Source organism: Phyllostomus hastatus, unplaced genomic scaffold (assembly GCF_019186645.2).
Source record: "Phyllostomus hastatus isolate PE091 unplaced genomic scaffold, TTU_PhHast_1.1 phas_contig_86, whole genome shotgun sequence".
In the NCBI taxonomy this organism is placed as follows: domain Eukaryota; kingdom Metazoa; phylum Chordata; class Mammalia; order Chiroptera; family Phyllostomidae; genus Phyllostomus; species Phyllostomus hastatus.
Window position 1 is genome coordinate 48,935,630 of NW_025333977.1, and position 27,430 is coordinate 48,963,059.

General features: G+C 36.8%; 2 protein-coding genes across 2 annotated transcripts; one reads left to right on the plus strand and one right to left on the minus strand.

Annotated features, from left to right (window-relative positions):
• The first annotated feature begins 3,130 nt into the window (after positions 1-3,130).
• On the plus strand, positions 3,131-25,561 carry SELENOT (selenoprotein T). Its single transcript, XM_045851518.1, has 6 exons — positions 3,131-3,364; positions 18,451-18,561; positions 19,115-19,241; positions 21,886-21,973; positions 23,967-24,120; positions 24,841-25,561. The coding sequence occupies exons 1-5, from the start codon at positions 3,228-3,230 to the stop codon at positions 24,089-24,091; spliced, it is 588 nt and encodes a 195-aa protein (XP_045707474.1). The 5' UTR covers positions 3,131-3,227; the 3' UTR covers positions 24,092-24,120; positions 24,841-25,561.
• On the minus strand, positions 16,514-16,996 carry LOC123827147 (60S ribosomal protein L26-like). The gene has a single exon (XM_045851519.1). The coding sequence runs from the start codon at positions 16,991-16,993 to the stop codon at positions 16,514-16,516; it is 480 nt and encodes a 159-aa protein (XP_045707475.1). The 5' UTR covers positions 16,994-16,996.
• Positions 25,562-27,430: the final 1,869 nt, after the last annotated feature.

Genomic DNA, 27,430 nt, shown 5'->3' on the forward strand with positions numbered 1-27,430 from the left:
AACTGTCAGTCTCCAATTAATACTAAGATGACCAAGATGAAGATCCTCTGAGACTTCTAAATTAATCTTTTGGACACATGATTAGAAAAAGACAGGTAAATAAAAAGAAAAAGGAAAAAAAATGCCAGCTATAAATTTTGTGAAATGAATGGAAAACATTTAATTGGCCTCTCACACCTTCAAAATGATTTATTTTTTAAAAAAAGATTTTTATTGATTTATTCTTAGAGAGAGGGGAAGGGAAGGAGAAAGAGAGGGACAGAAACCTCAATGCAAGAGAGAGACATCAGTTGGTCTGACGGGGACTGAACCTCTCCCTCCCCCTCCTCACACATAACCCAGGCATGTGTCCTGACTGGGAATCAAACCAGTGAGCTTTTGCTTTGTGGGACAATGGCCAACCAACTGAGCCATACCGGTCAGGACCCAGAAGGAGGATTTAGATAAATGGATCAACCTATGATGTCATTTAGGTGTCAACCCAATTTTTTTGGTATTAAAAATGGCTGTTCTTATTTTAAAGGGGAAGTTCATTTGCAAACTGACTTGTCAAGGCAAAACTTTTTCAATCCCTGGAGTATTGGCCTTAAAGACTTTGGCAGGAATATGTATATAGTGTGTGTGTGTGTGTGTGATAATTTTCAATCTCTGCATGGCATTATTAAAATTAATTTCAAGACAAGCACTTATAAGGATTGGGTATTCTAAAATTCTCAGAAATATGGAAACTAACTAAAATACTTTTCAAGTTCACATGATCTAAGGTTAATCCTTAGTAAATAAAAGCTAGTTTAAGTTTGTTAGTTTAAATAGAACAGACATGTCTTTGAGTTATTGATATTAAATATAATGTTTACATTTTACCTGGGTTTTACAAAAATAAGTTCATATTAATAATTTACTTTGATTTCTATGAAATATATTTTTAGAGGTTATAAAATGAAAATGTCATGGAAAGCATTGTAAAATAAGTGATGAAAAAACTCCTAGGGTATATTATATGGGTAAATAATGGGTGTAGATTAAGCCAATAGCTGGGTCTATGGGAAACCCAAGATGGTGCCTTGGTTCTTCCCATCTCCCTGACATCATCACAGTACATGTAAGCTGAACTTAGGTGAAGGAATTTATGAGCTGATGTTTTAAAAGGAGACATCTTATACTATTGACAAGGTTTGTTAAAGCCACTTCAGGAAAACGCCAAATAAGTAATCGCTTCCTTTCACAGCGAGCTCCTAGAAGACAAGGACTTTAAAGATCATTGACTGCCCCCTGGAGATTTGGGGAATTTCGATAGTACATCTCTCTAATCTTGTTGGAAGGGACTTTATCAGGGGCCTAACCAAGAATGGATATCTACCCCTGTCTCCAACACTCACCTCCACCTACAATGGTCATCAAAGATTCTGCTGGATGAGAAGCTGCTGACATCAGGTAGGTGGCTAAGGCATCAACAAGGCCTGTATACCTCTGGATTGCTATGGAACTCAGGAATCCATTTTGTCTGCTAATGAAATTAGTTATAATAATAATCACATTTGTCCTTTGGATTTTTCTATATAGTTCAACTGTTTATGATTAATTATATAAAAGAATTGTTAATACTCTCTTAATGGCTTAAGTATGCTATACTAAATGCCAAATATGGAAAAGTAAGACTGATGGTAAAATTTGGATCATGATCATTCAAAGGATAGAAATGATCCAGAGTGTTTTTTTCCCCCAGTGAGTGCCAAAATACTTGGCTGCCTTCTATTTACCTGTTCTTCCCTTTTTGGGGAAAATTCAACCTCAACAGATATCCCACGGTTACTGCCCTATCCTCAATGGCTCACTGTTTCAACAAGATGATCTTGATACTGAAACTTCCTAGGAATGAGCCTTCTTAGTTCTGTGAGATCACACTAATCCGACCAAAAGGTTGATCATTAGTGCATCCTTCAAACTGATTTATGACCAAAAGGGGGACTTGTGGACAAACCAAATTTAATTACATCTGTACGTATGGGAACCCCACATACATGAGTCAAAAACCTATTGAGAACTTTCTATTCAACTCTTTCTATAACTCATTCTGATGCATTTCATGATTGCAACACCTGGGCTAAGTAAACCAGAATTACTGGTACTTAATTAATACTGATGACTTTTTTTAAAGGTATGACCAATTTTTCCATTACCACCCCCAACACTCTTCCCAAATTATCCAATCAAAGCCCAGATACCATGATATTCTAACACTCCCCTTGGTTTCCCAGCTGTGTGTTCTCCTTTGCTACAATTAATAATAAAAGAAACTTTTTCAATTCTGGTATATTAGCCTTAAAGACTTGGACAGGACCAAAAGACCTATCAACTAATGGCAATAGATTAATTTTATTTTGGTCCTGACTTGAATAAATGAACACGAGAAAAACAAATATTTACTAAAATGAGAAATTTGAACACTAAATATTTGAGCAATAACTTTTGAAATGGTGATAATGGTATTGTGGTCAGGTTTTTGCTTTTAAAGAATAGTTATTTTTTAGAAGAACATGCTTAAACATCAATAGGTGTGATGATGTGATGTCTGATATTTGCTTCCCTAGGGGGAGAATTAGAATTATGGACAATCAAGATCGTCAGAATGCAGCAATTGTTAAAGGTCATCATTGGGTAATGTAATTATGATGTGTTTGAATATGATTGAAAATTTCCAAAGACCTTCTTAAAAAAATTCTTTCACGAGGGAGAAAAATTATAAGATCAAATGTATGTCCACAGCAAGTTATCTCAAAAGAGTTATGCATTCCACTTATGAGAGCCAGGGCTTTCTCTTTTCTTTCGTACACCTTAATACTGTTTAGTAGGTTCAGTAGGCGTTCCTAAGTGTCTCGGGCAGATAAACGTCTGAATTAATGCAACTGTACTTAGAACCCAGGCGGGCCCGGAGCTACAGTTAACTGGCTACTCGGACATCCCACCGGCTGCTCCTTTCCTTTCGCAGTTCTCTGTCTCCAACCCAGACACTCCGCACACACCCAAGATGGTGGGTCAGGACAGCGAAATGTCATTCTTCCTCCCTGAGCATGCGCAGGCTCTAGGGCTGCGCAGGCGCTTTCCTGCCTCCCTCCCCGACCTTGGCGGATTGCGCCTGCGCTGTGGGGAGCAGCTCGGCTCCTGCTCGGCCTTGGGCTGGCCGCAGTCTCAGTTTGAGTGCGACTGACGAGGCTCGGTTGGATAAGATGAGGCTTTTGCTACTGCTCCTGGTGGCGGCGTCGGCGTTGGTCCGGAGCGATGCCTCGGCCAACCTGGGCAGCGTGCCTAGCAAGAGATTAAAGATGCAGTACGCCACGGGGCCGCTGCTCAAGTTCCAGATTTGGTGAGTCAGTGTGCTGCGCCCCGGTTGCCCCGCGGCGCCTCCGCTTCATGCCTCTCGGTACGCCGAGGCCCAGCTTCGCGGCCTAGCGGGATGGACCTTCCCCTGCCCGGAAGAACGGCGCCAGCAGCCTTCCGCAGTCTGTGTTCTCCCGGTCGCTTTCCCGGATGGCCAGGCTTCCCTCTTTTCCTCAACGAACATCTGCTCGCTTCTTTTTTTGCGTCCTAGAATGGTGGGAATGGGTAAAGGGAGGGCATGAGAAGGTTAAATACTGAAAGGCGAGGACGTGGGGACACTTGTTAGTGCGGAGGACTGATCGGCGGTGTCACGCCATGGCTTCCCCTGCTACCTACGAAGCTGGGCGTGAGTTGGCGCAGCCTTGGTGGAGGGGCTCCCAGCGTTTGCCACCCAGTTCACTTTTTCTCTCCCCTTTCCGAGGGTTATGCCAGGCAGCCGAGTCACTACCCCGCCAGGTGAGGGTTAATTCGGGTCATTGAAGGGGACCCGCGAGTGATAGACACCTTTTTCTCCAGGAGGTGCCTGCCTGGTGACTGAGTGAGGGAGTAGGCTCCTGACAGCCCGAGGGCGTGGAGAGGGCTGGGGAGGCTGAATCTCAATTTGCAGTTTCCAAAGTGTGTTTGAAAAAGGAGTATATTGCTATCCTGCCAACCGTTCCCTCGGAGACAAGTGGATCGTCTCCCCCTTTCTCTCTACACCCACCTCCCGGGGGTTATCTGCCCTGGCGTCTCTTTCTACCTTTCAGATTTCCTCTTGCGCGTTCAGAGAAATAGAAAAAGGAAATTCCATTAGTTTTCGACTTTGTACTTTAAGTGATTTTGTTGTTACCTAGTTAAGCATTAGAACAGTAATGCATTGTAATAAGGTAAATGGGCTTGGGGAGGGTTGGAAAGACTCATTTAAAATGAACATGGCAAAATGGCAGAAATTAGAATTATGTATTGCAAAAGGTGACTTTTTTTTAAAGAAAGGATGATCAAATTAGTAAATCATCAGAGTACTGATACTTTGGAATATTGGTGTTGGCCAGAATGCATTTAAAATAAGCTTTTTCAAACTTCATGTATTAACGTTAAGGGTACCAAAAGTTTAGACTTTGTACTTACCAGACTAGCTTTTTGCTTAATCTTTAAAGACTAAGCAACTTAAAAAAAAAACAAAAAACAGTAAGAGACCTTTAAGAGTCAGAAAATAAGATGGTGAGACTTTATTTTTTGAGTGAAAACTAAAAACCTTGAGATTTTTGTGATTAAAAGAGCTGTGTACTGTTTACTATGATATATACCTGATATATATCATCTTTCATATTATAGTGCAAATGGGAGCTAGGGCTTGGCCATTTTAATTTATTTTTTAATAAGCTGGCAGTCATATTAGGAACCTATAAATACTGTAGTATTCTTAAGGTTTAAATGTGATACTTTTGGATTCAAGTAGTTTAAAAAAGACTGCAATTTCCATATTTTGTAATTTTTCTATTTTCTACCTTTGTATCTCTTGGCTTCACATGTGGTTTTCACAAAATACTCTTCTTTTATAGTTGCTTGTATTGGAGTACTTGTCACAATAACATGTGTACCTTCCACTAAGGGTATTCATAACAAAGTATTTAAATGTGTAAAACAAATGTAGGGAAGAGCATTTAGTCTTCCAGATTAAACTTAAAAAAAATCCTAAGTACTGTATTGCAGTTGAACTTTTAATGTTTAGTTTTTCTTTTTCTTCCTCCTTCCTTCCCTCCCTCCTTCTGTCTCTCTCTCTCCCCCTTCCCTCTCTCTTCCCCCTTCTCCCTTCCCTTCCCCTTCCCCTTCCCCTCCTCTTCCCTCCCTCCCTCTCTCTCTCAACACACTTGTCCCAAAAGCCTATAAGAATTTTCTTTTTTATTCACCCTGAGCGTGGTAGTGTGTACAGAAGTGCTTTAGTTTTCCTTTTTCCTTTTTAAAGAGATTTCATTTATTTATTTTTAGAGAGAAGGGGAGGGAGGGAGAGAAACAATGTGTGGTTGCCTCTCATGCGCCCCCCTAGTGGGGACCTGGCCTGCAGCACAGGCATGTGTCCTGACTGGGAATAGAACCAGAAACCGTTTGCTTCATAGGCCGCCACTGAGTTCACTGAGCCACAGCAGCCAGGGCTTGCTTTCTTTTTTTAGTTTGGAGATGAGAAATAACTTTACTAATAGCCCTACCAAATACAAGTAAATTTAGCTTGTTTGTTACTTTTTCCCTGTAGGGATTAATTTGTATGCAGTAAGGTAAATATTGGGTTTCTGGTTTTGGTAGAAACTCTTGGACATTTATTTGCAAGATTGGGAATGGAGAGGAAGCTAAGACAATTGGGGATAAATATGTGAAAGTTTTTTTTAATTCTATTTGAAATCTGAGTTCTGTAAAATGCAGTTTTTCATTAATTATCACTGTTTACAAAGATGGTACTATTTTTACTTTCTTTCAATTCTTTTGTCACTTATTTTATATTTCTTACGACTACTATAGCTTAATAGATCATCTGATATTGTGCCACTTTTGTAATTGCTAATAGAACAAACAAGTAACACACAAATGGAATTGAAGGTGGAGGGATCAGGTGTGCAAAATAGCTTAAAACAAACTTGATTATTCTACATTTGTGTAAAAATATTCATCCAATACTTGCTTGTGCCACGGACTAAAGATAAGATGGTGAACAAGATAGATATGGCTCCTCATGAAGCTTACAAAAATGGCATGGTGTTACTTTACATACCTGAATGTTTGGTTTATTATGTCAGTTGATTGAGCAGTCCAATTGGGTAATTTTGAGGATGCTGATTTCCTATTTGGGGAAAAAGTTTATCCTGCTTATTTGGATGTTTAAACATTGAACATAAAAAGGAAGTTCTCTAATCAGAACTTAAAGTTCTATTCTCACATTTTCCTTTGTTGTTATTTTTATGTGTAACTGTATTCTGACAGGTACTGTTTGGCATGGTTTGTATGCATACTTTAATTTTCCCACATATGTGAATTAACATGTAATCAGACCTATAGTATTTAATTAGTTGTTGCAGTTTAAACTACAATTAATAGTTATTTGAACATGTGACAGTTGATTTACTGAGAATGGTAGATAAAATAAAGATTTAATAACAAGCAGAATATAGCGGAGCTTTCCAATATTTGTTAATTTAAGAATCCACTGCTGTATTATTAGGACAACCAAATTACAAGTAGAGTTTTAAGACATAAATGAAGCTATTTCTACTAAAAGGAAAGAGTTCATTTAAATTTATACCAGCTCAGCTTTTGTTTTGTGGTATGAAGGCAAGAAAATAAAGACTGATTTGGATGTTGATGTTTGATCAAATAGTAAAATGCTGAATTGAAGAAAGCTGAGCAGTTGTGAGTTTTAGAGATCATGTTAGTTTCTGTGGTCTTAACAGTTGCATGTTCAACAGATATTTGAGCATCTGCTCTGTGCAGGCACTTTGGTGCTGGGAATTCAGTTAAGTGCTGTCATAGATGTTATAGGCAAAGTGAAAAACAGTCATTAATCTGTGGACAACACATTTAAATTACAGTTCTGTTAAATTCTGTGAGGGGAAGTTATGTGGCATGAGAGAGGCTTAGGAGAACAGAGAAGGTTTCCATAAGGATATGAATTTTGAACTGATATTTGAAGGGTAAAATTTATTTAGATAGAGCTTTCAAGTAATGGGAATAACATGTTTAGTGGCCTCATAAGTGAGAGAGAACATGACTTCTTAAGGAGGCCAAGGTGGCGTGGACGCTGGACGGTTTGTTAGGCCCTGTTAAGGAAAGATCAGCTAGGATCTCTGTGGAAAAAGCTTTCCAGGGGCCAAAGAGTAGATGTGGGGAGAGCCTGTAGGGGAACTGTTGCAATTGCCCAGGCAAGAGGTGATGGATCTTGGAATAGAAAGGTGGTAGTAGAAGTAGAGAGTAAAGGGGATAGAGATCTTTAGGAGATAAAGTTGGCGGTTCTTGATGATGGATTACATATTTGAGGAGGAGAGAAATGTCAGATGACTCCTGAATTCTGGAGCAATGCTGCACCATTCACTGGGATGATAAAGGAGACAGATTTTATGTTTTTTGTGTGTGTGTGTGTGGTGCAGGGGAGGGAAATGGAGTAATCCTGAATTTTTAAGACTAAAAACACAGTAGCCAGGGGAAAATCCTACAAAATAATTTCATTTCTCCCATATATCCACAGTAACTGAAACTAAAAACTTAAATAACAGTTACTGTGTTTCACCAAACTTAAGATATGTAAAATACACCATTATTTTGTATACTACCCAGAAGAAAAAAATACTGCCATTTAAATTGTGACACACTAATGATTATAAGATAAATCCTTATTTTTTTAAAAGATGCTAAATAGAGGGAACATACTTGGAATCAATGAAACAATGAGCAGTAAGTTGATCCAGATAGTAGAGTAATACAGTGTTAAGAGAGAACAAATAAAATGGTGGCTACTACAACTACCAACCACTACATTAGATTTTTGAAGTTCTGTAATATTTACATGGAATTTTAATGCCATTTTGTTTTGTTTTACCATTTTAAACAACAAGTAATTGTAGCATGTAAATGAATACTATGTAATAGTTGTTTCTACTTAATAATGAACGAAGTACTTTAGTTCAAAGCTTTTAGATGTAGGTAATGTAGTTAAAGGTTTTAATCTCTTACAGAAAATTGAAATTTGTTTATTTACAGTCTGCCATTACAGTAAGTGGTAGAATTCAAATTGAATATATCATTTAAAAATGCCAGTATAACCTCATAAATTTTGAATTAGGATAATTACTGGGAAATTGTGCATTTACTGGATAGCAGTTTGGAGTCCCAGGTTCTTACTTGATCTGCCTCTTACCTTTTGAATGACTTTCAGGAAAATAATTTCTTTAGCTTCAACTTGTTCACCTGTAAAACAGGATGTTGGTTGCATTCCAATTACTTCTAGTATACAATTCTATTGTATACTGGTAGGAAGCGTAAATGAAAAAAGTGAAAGCATGCATATGTGTTTCTGTTTTTGTCACTTAAGAGTTACTAGAGCTCTCTGGTTCCTCTACTAGTCACCTTCCCTGCTTTCCAAAAAGGAGGTCTTGTTTTTATGTGTATGAGGTCTATCCAGAAGGTTTCAGCCATGTAATATGAAAAATAGAGATTTATAGAAGATGATACAAGAAATATTGTACATGGGACAATGACACCTCAGTCCTCTTCAAAGTAGGCACCTTGGGGCCTCACACAGTTCTCCCAGTCACCATCAGCTGCCCTGTCATACTTTCCTGAATCTCACTGAAGGTCTGAAATCTCTTCCCTTTCAAAGGTGATTTTGGTTTTGGGAAGAGCCAGAGGTTGCAGGGCGCCAAATCTAGGCTGTAGGGGGGCTGAGTCACCTGGTTGATTTAACGTTTGGCCAAAAGACTGCAGTAGCCAGGTTGTGTGAGCAGGTGCATTGTCATGATGAAGCATCCAGGCAACAGTCGCCCATAGCTGCGGCCCTCTGAATCATTCTTGTTTGGAGGACTGTTCAGGCTTAACACAAAATTTGGTGCAGGTTCTTTGCTCTGCTGGCTGTCATTTTGAATGTGACAGCCACCACAGTACATGTGCTCACTCAATGGCATCTACTGCCCCCACTGACTAGTGCAGTGAATGCATGTGCATTCCAGTCCTCTCTCTTTTGCTGTCTTTTTCCTGACAGACTTCGTATACCTTACATTGATTGGAGTGTAGCCTGGGATTGGTAAGGAAGAAGTCTCTCACATAGGTTTTATCAGGAACTGCTGATAATCAAGTCCTCATTTTTAGGCCCTTTTTTTTCATGCCACCCCCCCCCCTTTTGTCCATTTTCTAGGAAATTATGAATTTGTTTTTTTACAGTAATATTTGAAAACCAGTGTTTGCTGGGAGAGACAGACATACAGTAAAATATTCTGTTCTGAGTGTTCTGAAGTGGGGCATAATAGAGGACTTTAAAAATCCAGAAGATAGAAAGATTGCCTATTCAGGGGAGTTGGAAGGCTTTGCAGAGGAGGAAATGAAATCTTGAAAGGTATGGGGAACCTCAACCAGAGATACAGGGAAGAGCTTTATAAGCTAAGGGGAGAATATATGCAAATGAAGCCTCACTCAGCATGGAGGAGGGAAAAGGACAGAAAATGAGGAGAGCTGGAGTCAAATAATCAGTTAAAAACAGCTAGCAGAGTGTACATCCTGCCATTTATCAAGTGCTTATTATAATTTATTATTTGTGTGGTCTTTATGCTGTTATGAGAATTTAGTAAAATAAACCTTTGAAACTTTATTCTGATTTTCAGCTTCAAAAAATGCATATAGCTTTTCTGGCCATGAAAAATAGTACGTTTGTTGTATGTACACACTCCTGTTTGTAATTTTTTTAAAAAGCATTTATCAGGTTAGTTTATTATTAACTGCCTTAATATCTTGTTCCTTGTGTGTTTTATAGAGCGCCTCAGAATTCATTGCTTAGAACATTTAGAGCTGGTGATGTACCAGACAAATGTCTATTCCTACGTTATCTACTAAAGAGAATGAAGAAAAATAAAGATTACTTTTAAAAATGCAGTTTTCAGTGATTAGTGAGCTATTGGACTGATCATTGTTGTAGATGATTAGAAACTACAGTATTTACAAAACATCTTCCTGATTTTTTTGGTACAGCATGGGGGAAATATTAGTGAAGTTATTGGGATGTAAGTAGCAGAAATCTGTTTAAACTGGGCTGAACAACGTATTTTAAAATTACCAAAGAATAGTTTTAGAACCCAAAGGCAGGGGTATAGCAGGGCCTCCAGACAGGGTGTATATAGAAAACTGGAAAGTCTGAGAAGACTTCATTCATTGTTTTTCTGGTTCATATTTGTATTTTTCTCAGTAAAATACACTTAATTTTTCTCTCTTCTCAGATCGACTTACTCCTTTTCTCAGTCCTTTTGAAAGATTATCAGTGCTCTGTACCCACAAAAGCTCTGGTGTTAAATGTTCACCTATGTGGAGATAATCATTTTTTAAAATCCCAGTTCATCTGAAACATCAGCTATGGCAAGGGATAAACGGATCTAATCCTATATATGGGTGAGAAGACAGTTTGGGGGTTGTGGCATTATAAATAAAAGTGGAAGATGATTTTAAGAGATGGGAAAAACAAATTATAAGTATTTTATAATGGCAAATGTCTGAGATTGCTCTTTTAAAAAAAATTGAGAGTATGGCTATTAAAGCTGGGGACAGTGAAACAAGAAAGGGCCTGGGATAGAAGGAGCAACAGGAGAGAGGCTAGGTGGGCTGCTTTGACTCTCTAGAAATGTTACAGAAAGGGAGTGAGCCGAAGTGAGGCTGCTGTAGGCTCACTGCAAAGCCAGGAAAGGAGGCCTTGGAGACAGTTTCATGGGGTTAGCCTGGGTAAAGCTGCTGCTGCCCATTGTTCTCTTGGGGACCCTTAGAGTTTAGGAGAAAGAAAATTCACTAGGGCTCTGGTCAGGTAGTTCATTGGTTAGAACATCATCCTGATACACCAAAGGTGAGGGTTTGATCCCTGGTCAGGGCACAGAATAAGAATCAACCAATGAATACATGAATAAGGGGAACATCAAATCAATATTTCTTTCTCTCTCCCTTCCCACTCCCTCTAAAAATCAATAAGAAATTTTTTTTAAAAACGAAAATTCACTTGAAAAGGAGATTTGAGTGGGATGCCCCAAGGGGAGCACACCCTGTTTAAATAAGAGCTTGTGAGAGGTTGGGATTTGTGACAGGCCCAACTTTGATATAAGTAAGCTATTTGACTGTAATTAGGGGCAGGTGTATTATAGAAAAAGGGAAGAGCAGGTTGTTTGGCACAATGAATTAGACTGAAAACATGATGGACTTTAAAAAGCACAGAATCTATTTCAAATAGCATTGACAGAGAATATTTCTGTATTTCCTAAATTTCCTTTCTGTTCATTCCACGTAAATCATCTAAGTTATATGCAAGTTCTTTTAGAAAAGTATTCTGTGAAAAATATTTTAAATGGAGTAGTTGCAAAAGTTGACTGTATAAATAAGATATTTCTGTATTACTAGAAGGAGATTTGCAAAGTGATTAGGACTTAAATTTAAGATTGCTTTTCAAGATTTAAATTTAGTTCTTAAGAAACTTTGATCCAGGGACAGAAAGAATGGGCAGCTGCTGCAACATATTTTTAACATGTTTAGGTACTTATTTGTTGGAGGTATACTAGAAGTCATAGTTTCAGTCACTGACCCAGAAAGAATGGAATACCTTGAGGGGACTGGGTGTGGTGGTAGAAATGGAATGATTATTGGCCTTTTACTGCCCACCTCGATAAAATACTACACGTTTTATTTCCTGTCAACAGTATTGATAGCTGTTTCAAAACAGAAAAATGGTTTCGAGAAAAACAATTATATAGGAAAAAAGTTCCTTGGTTTTTCTTTACAAGTCTGGGGGCAAATACAGAGAAGAACGTTTACTTATGTGTAAATAAACTTGTCTAAAAATATGTTTTTTGTGTGTCTTATAAACGGCTTTCTTTTTCAGAAATAAGAAAGGTACAGTTTTAAAGTCTTGGATTTCAGGGTTATGGGCTGATTCTATTTGGAGTTTGGTGCAAAGATCTGAGACTACACTGAAGATGTGGGACTAGAAGAACTGAGGATAGAATTAGGCTTCTGAGCACAGTAGCCAGAAAAGTGGGTGACTGGGAGGAATCTGACCAGTAGTGTTTGTCTGCACATAGACACACCTCTAGCTAGAGCTTTTAGGGCTCTCCTGGGTGAAAGATTGGAACTCTCGGAACAAATGTGAGGGACTCCTTGGAACCCACAGGCTTAGATCTCCTTGATGGAGAATCTATGTCCTCATCATGGAAGAACTACAGAGATCTCTGCGTCCAGGAGTCCACCTGTGTAGGCAATTGATTATGGCATTGTAGACAAAGAGAACTTAATTCCTGGACACAGGGAAGGCTAACTCTTGCATTATCTAATTGTTCTATTGGAGTCTAATGGAAGGGGCCCAGGATCTCATGTCACAAAGTCTGTGTTCTAGTCTCTCCCCTGACTAAGGTCACTCACCACTACATACTACCCACTGCCTAATATAGACTTTGTTTGACACATAATAGGCAGTCACTATATATCTGAGTCAGTTAATAATTGATGCATGAATATATAACCATGGAAAAGTCACTTGATCTCTCTGATCTTCGTGTTTTTCTGTTCATCTATTAAAAAGGAAGTTTCAGCTCAATTAACTGGGTCTCTAGTTCTGAAAATACTGCATTAAAAGTTAGATACAATCATCTTAAATAATCAGCTCCATCATAAACACCAGAACAAACTTGGGCATTGAAATCAGGTGGCATTTATTGATTTCAGGGTAGCAGGGTACATAGGTAATCTAGATTATTTTTATAATAAAAGCATGATAAAGAATTTCTTATAGAAAAAGTAACTGTGGCAAAATACAGCTACTTGATGAATCTAACAATGGTAATAATAAAATATTGGATAAGTTAAATGTTTAGTAAAGATAAGGTATCTAGAGATTTATAAGTTTTTTAAGTATTTAGCCATAGAGATTTGTCTCCATTTGAAAAAAAAACATACTTTTTTAAAAAAAGATTTTATTTATTTTTGGAGAAGGGGAAAGGAGGGAGAAAAACATCAGTGTGTGAGAGAAACATTGATGGATTGCCTCTCACACACCCCCAGCTGGGGACCTGGCCCACAACCCAGGCATGTGCACTGACTGGGGAAATGAACCAGCGAGCTTTAGGTTTGTGGGATGATGCTCAACCCACTGAGCCACACCAGTCAGGGGCAAAAAAACTTCATGCTTTTAATGGATGAAATATTCTGTGAAATTTTTATTATAAATGTAGAGAAACTATGAAGGATTGTAAAGAAAGACTGATGAATTTCTCACTTTTTTTTTAAATGAATTTTCTTAAATTGAGATGCTGATAGTTGGACTATCTCACCCTGTCAGACATAAACTCCTGTTCTCTTCGGTTGATGGTGATGACTGGTATGTTTTTCCTTGATGACAGTGTAATTTAAAAAAGCTGCTATCTCAGGTTTTACTCTACTATAACATAATTGCTGATCCTGCTTTCTCTGTACCAAGTGGTACTTTCATTGCTTTATATTGAGTATTTATGTGTTCCATAACTATGTGTTTCATGTATTTAAGTGCTATAGAAATTGTATATATTTAAGGCAATGATTTGATATATGTATACACTGTATGTTGTGAAATGATTACTACAAAAGGTTAGTCATCCATCACCTCACATAATTCCCTTTGTTGTGGTTACAGCATTTAATATCTATTCCCTTAGCTACTTTCAAGTATATAGTAGAGTATTGTTAATAATGTTCATCATGCTATACATTTGATCCCCAGAATTTATTCATTTTAAAACTGGAAGTTTTCGTCCTTAGACCAGTGTCTCCCCATTTTTCCTGTCCGCAGCACCTGGCCACCACCAGTCTACTCTCTGTGTCTGTGAGTTCAGCTTTTTTAGATTCCATGTAAGAGTGAGATCCTTACAATAGTTGTGTTTCTCTGACTTACTTCAGTTGTTATAATACAGTCAAGGTCCATCCATGTTATTCCAAATGGCAGGATTTCCCTTTTTTTGGCTGAATAATATTTCATTGTATTATATGTACCATGTTTTCTTTATTCATTTATCTCTTGTAGATGAGGCATGGTTGTTTCCATGTCTTGGCTGTCGTAAGTAATGCTGTATTGAATGTGAGGATGCAAATATTTCTTTTTTTAATTGAATTTATTGGCTTAGTATTGGTTAATAAAATTATATTCAGGAATACAGTTCTACAATACATTATCTGTACATTGTAGGTGTGTTCACCACCCCAAGTCAAGTCTTCTTCCTTTACCATTTGTCTCCCTTTTACCGTCTTCTACCTCCCTCCACCCTCAGATGCCTCTGGCAATCACCAAACTCTTGTCAGTGTTCATGAGTCTTTCTTTTTTTCCTTTGCTTAATCCCTTCACCCTTCTTACCCAGCCACAAACCCTCTCCTCTCTGACAGCTGTCAGTCTGTTCTGTGTATCCATGAGTCTGTCTACTGCAATCATCACGTAGGTGCGAATATTTGAGATAGTGATTTCATTTCTTTCAGATATATACCCACAGGTGGAATGTGCATATACCTACATGTGTAGATCAAATGGTAGTTCTATTTTTAATATTTTAAGGAACTGTGTACTGTTTTCCACAGTGGCTGTACCAGTTTACATTCCCACCAATGGTACACAAGGGTTTCCTTTTCCCCATATCCTCACCAAACTTATCTCTTTTGATAATAGACATCCTGGCAGGTGTGAGGTGATATCTCGTTGTGGTTTTGATTTGTGTTTCCCTCATAAATTAGTGATGTTGAACACATTTTCATATAAATATGGGCCATTCGTTCAGGTCCTTTGTCCAGTTTTTAAACATATTATTAATTTTTTGGTTATCAAATTATATGATCTTATGTATTTTGGATATTAACTCCTTATCAGATAATTTGCAAATGCTGTTCTGTAGGTTGCCTTTACATTTTGTTGATGATTTCCTTTGCTGTGCAGGAGCTTTTTAGTTTGATGGAGTCCCACTGTTTTATTTTTTATTTTGATACCCTTTCCTATATTTTCTTTTAAGAATTTTATGGTTTTAAGTCTTGCATTCAAGTCTTTAATCCATGTCGAGTTGATTTTTGTGTATGATGTAAGATAGTGGTCCCGTTTCATTCTTTGCATGTGACTGTCTAGTTTTCCCAACGTCATTTGTTGAAGAGACTATCCTTTCCCTATTCTATGTTCTTGGCTCCTTTGTGTTAAAAATTAATTGACCATATATACAGTGGTTTATATCTGGGCCCTCTCTCCTGTTCCATTGATCTATTTGTCTATTTTTATGCAAATACCATACTCTTGATTACTATAGCTTTGTAATATAGTTTTGTTACAGAACCCCTTGAATTCTGTTACTCTGGGTTCTTTTTGCTCGCTACCAGTAAGAACTGTGGCCCTTGATGCCAGAGTTTGGTAAAAAGAAAAGGAACTATGTATTCCAAAATTACACAGGTTTAGAATAATGGCAGAATTCTGCTGTTAAATCTCACTTCCTTTAGAAACAAAGAAACACCCACAAACCCACAGTCCTGTGCCCCCTTGCCAAACCAGACCAGTTAGAGGTGCTGTCTCTCAGGAAAAGAAATAGAAGTCTGTAACTTAGCTGGGCAGGTTCCCATCTGTGTTCTGGCCTCCTCCAGTGGTCTGTGCTCAACCAGGCTCCTGCTTTTAATCCAGAACCACATCCTCATGGTGGCCTGGGGAATCCTTCTGCATCCTGTCAAACCTCGTGGCCAAGACCCGGGACTGCTGCTCCAGGGTGAGGCTTCTCCTTCCCCAGCCACATGGTCAGGAGCAAGCATGGCTGCTACATCCTGCTTTTTCTGCTTCTGTCTAAGCTGTGTGGTCAAGAGAGGCCCCTCTGCACTTTCAAATGGCATGGTTGAGCACCTGGGTTTAAATCCCTGCACAGCTCTTCCTCTGTAACCTCATTTCTGACTCCTCCCACACTGGGTTACATCTGCCAGCACTCTGGTTTCTTCTGCCTTTCTGAGCTGCCATTAGTCCTGGCAAGCTTGGCCCGGTGACCTAGGCTCCATGCTGCTCTCACCTGCACTGCAAGCCCCTCCAGCTACATAGCTTTGCAGATTAGAGTCAGGGCCCATCTCCCTTGCTCTAGCAGGAGCAGCTTTTAACATTACTAAAACATTGGCCAAGTTCTTTAGATGTGCCAAGTAACTCTTGAGTGACCCTGCTCCACTTCTCCCATCCTTCATCCTCCAATTGATAGCTGTGGGGATTTTCTCCATTTGGGGGGACTTCTGTCTCAGCACCCCATTACAGTTTGGTATCAGGAAGTATTGAGTTGGCCAAAAAGTTTGTTTTTTTGTCTGTGAGATGACTCTGGTAGCGTTTAGTTGTCTTTAACTTCATTTGAAACAGTGTTTTTTTGTTGTTTTGTTTTCATTTCAAATTTTAATTAAAGCTGTATATAAGATTACATTATCCCTGCATCTTCTCAATTGTTTCTTCCTTGTATTTGCCCTTCTCTTTTCCTACTTGGGGAGATTTGTCTTTATGTTCAAGGATCTTTTTGCGGTCTTTGTCCAGTTTTAGGCTAGTGATGACCACCTTGCTGGGGTAAATGCCCACATGAACAGTTGTACCATTAGCTTTCTCCCACTGCACTCGTTTGATATAGATGATGCATTTCTTCCTGTAAACCTGGACTACTTTGCCAATTTGCTGCCATTTGTAATATCCTCGCACAATGTGAACTTCATCATCCTTTCTGATGGGCATGGATCGAACATTGTACTTGTGTCTCAGCTCTTTCAAAAGAGAAGACATAATCTTCCTGCGAATGTGGGAAGGTGGATTGAAATGCCTTTTACGGTTCTTGCTCCAGTCAGAAGTCACAAAGGGACTGAACTTCATTTTGACCACTGGCGCCTCAGCGATGGCTGCAGGAGGGAAAGGCATTCGAAACAGTTTTGTTAGATTGTAGTGTGACAGCTGTCACATCAGCATGTATTTGAAAAAACTTAATCAAAAGTGGTGAATTTTTGCAGCCATTTTAATATTGAAGATGGAAGAAAGTAAGCAACATTTTTGGTATATTATGCTTTAGTATTTCAAGAGAGGTAAAAACACAACTGAAATGCAAAGAAAGATTTGTGCAGTGTAAAGAGAAGGTGCTCTGACTGATCAAATGTGTCAAAAGTGGTTTGTGTGGTTTCCTGCTGGACATCTTTCGATGGATGATGCTCCATGTTTGGGTAGACCAGTTGATGTTGAACACAATCAAATTGAGACATTAATTGAGAACAATCAACATTATACTACTCAGAAGATAGCTGACATACTCAAAATATCCAAATCAATAAAGTTCTTGGTGAAAATGAAAAATGTGTCTTTTATTTTATGGAAAAAAACATAGGAACTTTTTGGTCAACCCAATATGATTCCTCCAGCTTTTTTTTTTTTTTAGGATTATTTTGGCTATTTGGGGATCTTTTTGTGGTTTCATAAAAATTTTAGGATTGTTACATTTCTGTGAAAAATGCCATTGAAATTTTGGTAGGGATTGTGTGAAACTGTAGATTGCTTTGAGTAGTATGGGCAATATTCTGATTCATGAACGTGAGATACCTTTTATTTTCATCGTCTTCAATTGCTTTTGATCAGTGTACTTTTTTTCCCTCATGCACTCTGATGGCATTTCCTCCTTTACTTTTTGGGGCAACATACATCACGTATGCATAAGCTAGCTGTTCAGAGATTTTAATGAAAATTATTGGGTGCTGTTGACTGAATTTCTGGAGTAATGGTGTGGATTTACTGTCATTTTGCTGAAAATTACCTCTCCAATCTTTCTTTTCCATTGCAAAGTAGCATCAGATTTTAGAGTTAGAAGGGATAGAGAAGTTCTCTAAGTTCCTCTTATTGTGATTGAGCAAGTATGTTTGCCCAGTGAGGGCCGAGTGAGAATAAGAAGTAGAGTTTCGTGTCTAATGCCTTGGTATTTTTTTAAGCTTCTAGTGCCCCAATTTTGGGAGTCCCTATTTCAGATGAGTAAGAGTTGTTTTCATTTCAGTGTTTATGTAGCCATTGATTTTTTTTTTAAAAGATAAATTGATTTGTAAATTCAAAATACATTGACATTTATGAGTAGGTATTTGCTGTTGTCCGACAATAACCCAAATCAATATAGTCTAATATTCTAATGGAAGGATTTACTTGAGGGTAAGGTAATTTAACATATGTGAAACTTGTGGGGAAAACCTCTTTACACCCACCATCCAGCTCAGTTATTATTAGTTTGTGACTGTTCTTGAGAAACACTTTTAATCTTGGTAATTTTTAGGCTTTGTCTAACTGTGGAAGAAATCTAGGCATATTTTCAATCACTTACAGGAAGCGTTTTTGTTTTTCTGCAGTGTTTCCTGAGGGTATAGGCGGGTGTTTGAAGAGTACATGCGGGTTATCAGCCAGCGGTACCCAGACATCCGCATTGAAGGAGAGAATTACCTCCCTCAACCAATATATAGGTAAGTAAATTTTAGTAACATAAAAGGAAAAGAATTTGACTTTATAAAATTAGTGAAGTAGTTTAATTAGCTTTCCTTGGTTATGGTCATTTCTTTGCTGCTTGTAATAACATACAGAGACCACTGTCTATAAATAGCAAATACAGAAGAATTTTTCTGTAAAAAGGGAAATAGATTCATTTTCTAGATGACATTCCTTCACAAGATGTGAGGGTTTTTTTCTGTACTTGCTATTGTGGCGATTGACTGTGAACTCCAAAATTTTTATAGTCAATGGTATAAAATTCTGTATTGTTAATAGTATTTTTTTAAAGGCCAATGCTATGTACTGTTGTATATAATCCTATAGGTTAATTTTTAATTGATTTAATATATAGAAAATGTTTTTATTTTAAAACTGTACAGGAAACTAATTACTATATTTTTCACTAGTTATAATTAATAACTTAGATTTGGTGTCTGGAAAATGTCTATACACATATACTTGAGTTATGACATTTTGAAGTAAATGAGAAATTATGGCTTCTGATGAATATTTCTTTTCTTTTGATAGACACATAGCATCTTTCCTGTCAGTCTTCAAACTAGTATTAATAGGCCTAATAATTGTTGGCAAGGATCCTTTTGCTTTCTTTGGCATGCAAGCTCCTAGCATCTGGCAGTGGGGCCAAGAAAATAAGGTATGTAACTTAATAGCTTTGGCAGCACTTAAGTTTTTAGGTTGGCAATGAATGCATTTTAATAAATTTTTTTAAAGTACTTGTTGCTGGTTCACCTGATTACATACTTTTTTTTTTCTCCCTAACTTAAACCACTTTTTGTCTCTGGGCAAGGCATTTAACCTCCTTTGGCCTTAGTTTTCATATTTCTTTAAGAATGATTAGGTTTTACTTTTTATTATTTGAAGGATAGGAACATGTTACTTTAATAGAGCCTGGGCACAATGTCACTTAATATGTGATTTTGATTATATATTGTAACTAGAACTGATCATATCTAGCAAAGCATAATATATACATTATGTACGTCTTTTATACCAACTGATATAGATATTAATGGGTTTATTCACATTAAAAACAGGATTTGAATAGTTCTTATCAAAACATACACACACATTCTGTTTATATTATTTGTCCTTTGACCCTGTTCATGGTAAATCCGTTGAGCAAATTACCTGAAACAATCACTACATACATAAAAGTCTTGTGCTTTTTTTTTTTTTTTTGGTAGGATCTTGGCTACAGCATACATTTTTTTCATCTGTTTTACTTAAAGTCATCTTTTTTGGAGGGTCTACCTTTCTGCTGTAAGAGATGGGACTAATTTTTATTTCTCTCTTGATGAGATGATTTCCTTCTAAGAAGCATTATTGTTTGAAGTCCTTTGTGGCCTTGTCCTCCTGGGCTGAGACTACCTTTAGCTGACTCCTACATAGCTGTACTTTTTCTCAGGGAAGTACTTGTTTCTCATAACAGGTAAGGCCTCTTGAGATAAACATCCTCAAGTGGTACTACCTCTAATTGAAATGTATCTCTCCCCTGTTATTAACAAAACTTGATTTGTGTAGAGTTAAGAATTGGAAGTTAAGTACTCATTGATAAGTTCTTTATATTTATTGACTTCAAAATATTTTGATGCATTTTACTTCCATAGATTCATAAAATTGTTGATCTACTGTGGAAGATGAATGAACTTGAAAATGTAGTTTACATGCTGCTCACTTATATACTGTTCCCCTGAAAGTAGACTTTTATTCCAAAATGCTGGGGTAACCTCTATGAAATCAAAGCCCACCTAGCTCAAGTGGCAGGGAAAGACCTTTCTCATTAGCTTTGGGCATTTTGATTTATTTTTCTTAAACATATTTCTGTGAGTTGACATCCTTACTACATCCTACTTTTAGTCAGGCGATTTTGTTAAAATTTCACCATCCATCAGGGATTTTCTAGTCTTTGGGGGGGAGGGGGTATAGATTTGTCTTCAAAGGTAAATGAATGTAATTTAATATGCCAGTGCTTTCTAACCTACTTTTTTCCTTAGTTTGTCTTTTGGATTCCTGGGCCCAATTTGTGTGTATGTGTGTGTATAGGAGGGTTCCCACCACACCAACAATTACTGGACATCAACAGGGTGTCTGAGAATTCAACTCAATTCTTATGCTTATCTAACTGAAGATAACATCAGATTCCACCTGTTAAGAATTCAATCCTACAAGACACCCACCCACCACCACCACCACCACCACCACCACCACACACACAAGTGCGCGCGCGCGCGCAATTCAGATACCATTTGGAAGCCCAGGCTGTTACCTGTGCTTCTGATCAATGGGCTACAGACTGGAGATTCCCATAGCCACCTCCATGGGTTTGTTTAATTTGCTAGAGTGACTCACAGAACAACTCCAAAGAAATATTTTACTTACTAGATTACTAATTTGTTATAAAAGAATATAACTCACAAACAGCCAGATGGAAGAGATGCATAGGGCAAGGTATGTGGGAAGGGAGCTTCTACATCCTCTCCAAGTGTACCATTCTCCTTGTATCTTTATATAAAGGTTCACCAGCCTGGAAGCTCTTCAGTCCCAGTCCTTTTGGGATTTTTGTGGAGATTTCATTACATAAGCATGATTGATTAAATTACTGGCAACTAATTTGACCTCTAGCTCCTCTTGCCTTGCTTGAAACTGAAATTGACCACCACTCTAATCACATGGCTGGCTCTCCTGGCAACCAGCCTGCATCATTAGGTATGGTTCAAAAATCATGTCATTAACAAAAGAAAAGACACTTTATCCATTACCATGACTTAGGAAATTCCAAGGATTTTAGGTCCTCTGCCAGAAACTGGGAGGAAGACCAAATGCATATTTCACAGTTTGACTTAAAATGACTTGTTTGGAACATGGACAGATTGTATTGAATACATAGAGTTGCTGATTGTTGCATCAGTAGTCTCTTGTGAATTCATTCATTATGTTATAAAAATAGTAAAATGAACCCTTCTTATTCTGGCATTCTTTCATTAAACTTACTAAGGCTATTAGGAGATCTCTAGAAATTCTGTTTCTACATCATGATTATCGTGTAAGTTCTTCAGTGTGTATAGAGTTGTGCATTAATGTCGCATTTTTCTTTTTCTGTGTATATTTATTGAACATATGAAACAGCAGTAATAGTTTGTATAGAAACTTTTAAAGTAGAATTAAGAAACAATTATCAAATACAATGAGGCTATTTAAAGGTTACTATGTCTTAAGTTGTCATGTTGTTTTGATTTCAAGATTACTTTTCCTATATACTTAATTATATTTTCTTTTAGGTCTATGCATGTATGATGGTTTTCTTCTTAAGCAACATGATTGAGAACCAGTGTATGTCAACAGGTGCATTTGAGATAACTTTGAATGGTGGGTTATGAATAGTTTGCATTCTGTGATAAATTTTAAGTGATTTAGAATGACCATCAGGCTTTTTTATTTTTCATAATATACTGAGTTATCTCTCTGTATGGTCTTCCTCTATTCTCATGGCTTTAAAAAACATCTGTATGATGACCCCGAATGTATAGTTCTAGAGAGCTCTAGGTCTCTCTTCTAGATGCTATACCCAGAAATCTCCTACCGCCTAATTCCTACTCCCAAACTGTTGACTATGTCTGCTTCCTGTAATTCTTGTGTACTCCAGTTTGCGCTTTACCTGGCATTTCTCATTTATTTAATGGCACCAATACCATTCTACCCAGTTGTCTATGTTAGAAACCTAGGGTGACATGACTTTCTCCCTTACTCTTTATACTTAATGGATTACCAAGTCTTCTCAGTTCCACCTTTTACATTTTTCAAAAATCTACTCTTTTATTTTTCATTGGTGCCACCCTACTCTAAACTATAATTATCTTGTTACCTTTTAATACATTCTTTAAACCAGAGGTTGGCAAATGTGGTTGGTCTGTGAGATAACAATAGTTTTTACATTTTTAATTGTTAAAAAATAAATATTTTGTGATACATAGAAATTATATATGAAATTCAAATTTTAGTGTTTATGCTTAAAGCTTTGAGTTTCATCAATGAAAAAATTTTGGAAATTTAAATTTATTTCTCTAGTTGTATGAGTACCTATATTGATATTTTGCCTCTTCCTCATAAAGCTGAAAATATTTACTCTCTGGCTTCTTACAAAAAAAATTTTGCTGACACATGCTCCAAACAGAGTAGTTTTTAAAAAATGCACAGTTCAACCCTGGCCATTATGGCACTCTGCTGGTTGGACCATTGTCCTGTAATCCAAAGGGTCATGGGTTCGATTCCTGGTCAAAGCACATGCCTAGGTTGTGGGTTTGGTCCCCATTGAGGCACTTACAGGAGGCAGCAGATTGAAGTTTTTTTTCTCACATTGATGTTTCCCCCCACCCCTTCTGTTCTCTCTAAAATCAGTAAGTATGTCCTTAGGTGAGGATAAGAGAAAGAAAAATATGTAAAAGGCACATTTCATCTTATTGCTTCAATGCCTTAAATTTATTAAATGTGTTCACTTTGTTTTCAAAGACCAGAACATTTAACATGGCCAAAAGACCCCCTGTATGATATAGCCTAAAGATCAGCAAACCCTGGCCGGAGGCCCATGTCCCATGCTGCCTGTTTTGTAAAGAAAGTTTTATTGGAGCACAGCCATGCCCCTTCATTTATGTATTGTGTGTTGCTACTTTCAGGCTACCATGAGAGTTGAGTAGCTGTGACAGATTATGTATCTATTCAAAATGAAATATTTCCTACTATCTGTCCTTTTAGAGTTTGCTGACCCCTGATCTAGTCTCTGCCTACTTCTCCAGCCTCCCTCATACCAGTCTTCTATATTTCAGCTATCTCTAACTTTTAATTATATAATCTCACTTTTATATTTAAATTTTTAAATATATTTTATTGATTTTCTTTTTTAGATGGAGGGACAGGATAGGGGAGAGAGAGAGAGAAATGTCCATTTGTGGTTCACTTATTTATGCATTCATTAGTTGATTCTTATATGTTCCTTGACTGGGGATCAAACCCACAACCTTGGCATATTGGGACAATGCTCTAACCAACTGAGCTACCTGGCCAGAGCTAATCTCTCACTTTTAATAATAGTAAGTGCAACGATGCCTTTCCAGCCTCTCCTATCTCCCTCTCATAGTATCTTCTAATTTTAATTCTTATTTTACAATTGTGATTTTGTAGCTATTTGTGTAGTTCTTTTTGTATTCCCCTACTTGAATATTAAACTCCATAAGAGCAAGAAGGTTAATTCTTTTGCTCACTTTTGTATTCATAGCTGTGTACATAGACAGTAAATATTTGTGGAAAGAATGTTCATTACAGAATCATCTTTAATTGGGGGTGCTGGTACCATTTATTTTTATAGATGTACCTGTGTGGTCTAAGCTGGAATCTGGTCACCTTCCATCCATGCAACAGCTTGTTCAAATTCTTGACAATGAAATGAAGCTCAACGTGCATATGGATTCAATTCCACATCATCGCTCATAGCCCCACCCATCAGCACTGAAAACTCTTTTGTAAGTAGTTTAACAATATAAGAACTATGTATACATATTAGTTAATTCTCATCACAAATCAGCAAGACACTAGATATTGCATAAATTACCACTTGAGTTTCCATCTTGGGATTTAATGGATGGATGTTTTCTTCATTAAAGTTTAGAAGAGGTCAAGGGAATTTGGGCCTGCCAAAATAAAGTTGTACTGCTATCTTCAAGGCTTAATAATTGGGCTTATAACATCATTTTTAACTACAAATTTCTAATGGCCAGACTGATACATTATAATACTAGGATGTTTATATATATATGTATGTATATCCCCATATTTTTGGACTATAAGATGCATCCCTACCAAATTTGGGAGGCATAATGACTGTTAATGCTGCTGTTGAGTTCTGTTTACATTTACATTGGTGAAATATTATGTTATTAAATATTTTACCACATTTTTTGCTTCAAAATTTCTTTTCCTATTTTCCTCTAAAACCTAGGTGCATCTTATGGTCCTAAAAATATGTGTGTGTGTATTCTCTTCTTACCTTCAAATAACTAGTTCCTAAGGATATGCAAATTCTTTTAACATGCTCAAGATAGACAATTTGTAAGCCAATAAAATGAACATAGATAAATTTTAACTTTTGCTAGGCAGAGATATTCTCAGGTCCTCTCTGATCAAGAATTGATTTTATAGGAGTGAAGTTTGAAATAAAATATTCTTTTTTCTCTGTCTTTCAGACATTAAGGGATTTTTGCAAGAGCAGCGTGACTGACATTATGAAGGCCTGTACTGAAGACAGCAAACTGTTAGTACAGACCAGATACTTTCTAGCAGGCTCGTTGTACCTCTTGGAAAACCTCAATGCAAGACAGTTTTTCAGTGCTGGCACATTTGGAATTCTGCACATTCGTGGAGTGCAATAATACTGTATAGTTATTTTTTTCTCCCCCAAATCCACTGAATTAATAGTTCTTTAAAAATGTAAACATTATTTCTTGTACTTTTTTCCTTAGTCATATTTGAAAATATAGCAAAATGAGTTAGAATTTGTTTTTTTCCCCAAAGATGTCTGTTAAATTTGTTGTGATTTTATATGAATTTTCCTTTTTTATAGTTTATTATTGATCTTTTTGGGAATATAGTTAAGTTCTCAAATACTTTATAAGAGTTTATCAGACATCTCTCATTTGGTCATGTCCAGTTTATATAGGTTTCAAAATACTGCAGATTGTGAACAGTGCGCTATACAAAATTACGGGGGGCAGAAATCCTATATGCAGAGTACTCTACCAATTTGTGTGTATGTGTGTGTGGGTGTGTGTGACTACCAGAGAACTACTAAAAGACCAACTACTTTTTAAATCCTGTTATAGTTCAAGTGTCTTGCATTGACCAATCTAATGAGTTAATTAACTGGGCCTTTATACTCAACTCAATAAAAATCTAAGTGAATATAAATTAAATAAAAACTTTGAATTTATTGCCCAGCGTACCTGTTAACATTATATTTAACAATCATCTGCTTAAATTTTTTTGACTTACAGATAATTTCATAAGGGACACGCTTTAGATTCACACACAATAATAGGTAATTTACCATTGATGCTCATCTCACTAAAGAAAATGCAGTTGAACCTCTTTACAACAGCAATGTTAGATGAATGGAGATCACTTGTCTAATTTAACTCAACTAGTGTATCAGAATATTATTGTATTTGAGTAACAGAATTGGGAAAAAAGTTACTCAGTGAATTTAATATCTTTTCAGAATTCTAAAAAAACAGTGAGAGTAATTTAGCAGAAATAGGACCATAAAGTAGAAAAATAGTCGTATAACAACAGTTATCACATACTGTGGCCTCCATATAGGAATAGAAGTGGTAGGTCCAAAGGGATTTGTGAAGAGTTATGAGATAATTCAACACTGGGTCCACCAAACACTTAGCACAACCATATACTTTGTCATTGAGTATTTGTTAAATGCATGGAATATACTGTAATCTCTGGCTGACAAGAAGTTAGTCTGCAGAAAATTGATTAAAATGGCTTATCTTTTTAATTAGGACTGAAGAGCTGTTAACCTAAGTTCATATAGTGGCAAGAGTGAATACAAACAATTTAAGCTGGGAAGTTCCTTACAGGTTACTATTATTCAGGTGTAATAACATTTTGTTACCTTTGACTAGGGCTAAAACTTCGTTAACTTGATTTGTACCAGCTCAAACTTGTTAACTTCTGTAAGTTGAACATACTGCTGAGTGTGTCTACGGTCTTCTTCAGCGGATGGACATTCTACTAGTGACAGTTAACCTTTTAGCATTTAGACCTTTTGTCCTCAAGCCTTGGCTGTTCCCGTGTACCTGTCAGGTCAACTGTGAAGAACCTAAAATTTGACTTTAACTTTTTCCATGTTTGCCTTGGGTGAATAAATTGTCTTTTGGAGAATAGCTTTAGGTAGCTTAGACTCTGATAAAACTCAGCTGTTTTATTGATAGCTATCTCAATATTGTTGTTTTATCTTTAGCCATATTTAAATCTAGGATTTAATGGAGTTTAGTGGAAAAAATAACAGTTTAGTGGGAAGCATAAATATAAAAAGATTTAAGGGAAAAGGGAAAAGCTTAAATGAAGCTATTTAGAATATAGTTTTATTCCTAACATTTCAGAATTTATTAGTTGCTTACAAATTTTTATGTCTATGTAGTTTATAAATGTCTATGTACTATATTAATTAGAAGACCATAGACTATGACAGCAGGTTGGCTAGTATTATTGAGGTTTTTACCACAGTTGCTATTGTGGAAGAATTATTTGTTAGATTAATAAAAAAAATGTTGGCAAACCATGGCTTTATACCTCGGTATCAAGACGTGCAGAACAAATATGCTTTCAGAATATAAATTCATTATTTACTTACGGTACTTATATTAACAACAGTAATTGATCAAACTTTACCACTATCAATATATAACAGGATCCCAATGATGACTCTTATTTTGAATGTTTTTAGTTTGGGACTTTGATTGTTGGCATTTTATCATTGTCATACTTTTAAATAATTCAGATTTTAAAAATAGCCTACAAAGTTTTTAAGCATGATTTGATATTTAATAATAAAGCTTTTTAAAATTTTTTTGAGAGAAATGTGAGGAATTGTAAAGTTTGGGGCTTACCTCTCTAGCATTGTGAAAATAAACTTTTATTAAGCTCATGTGAAAGGAACCCCTCTGCTGTGGAATTAAATCTGTGCTAGAGCACTTTAGACTTTAACTATATATGGAAAACATTATATTGTAACAGCTTGTGTCCTCAGCATTTACTTTATAA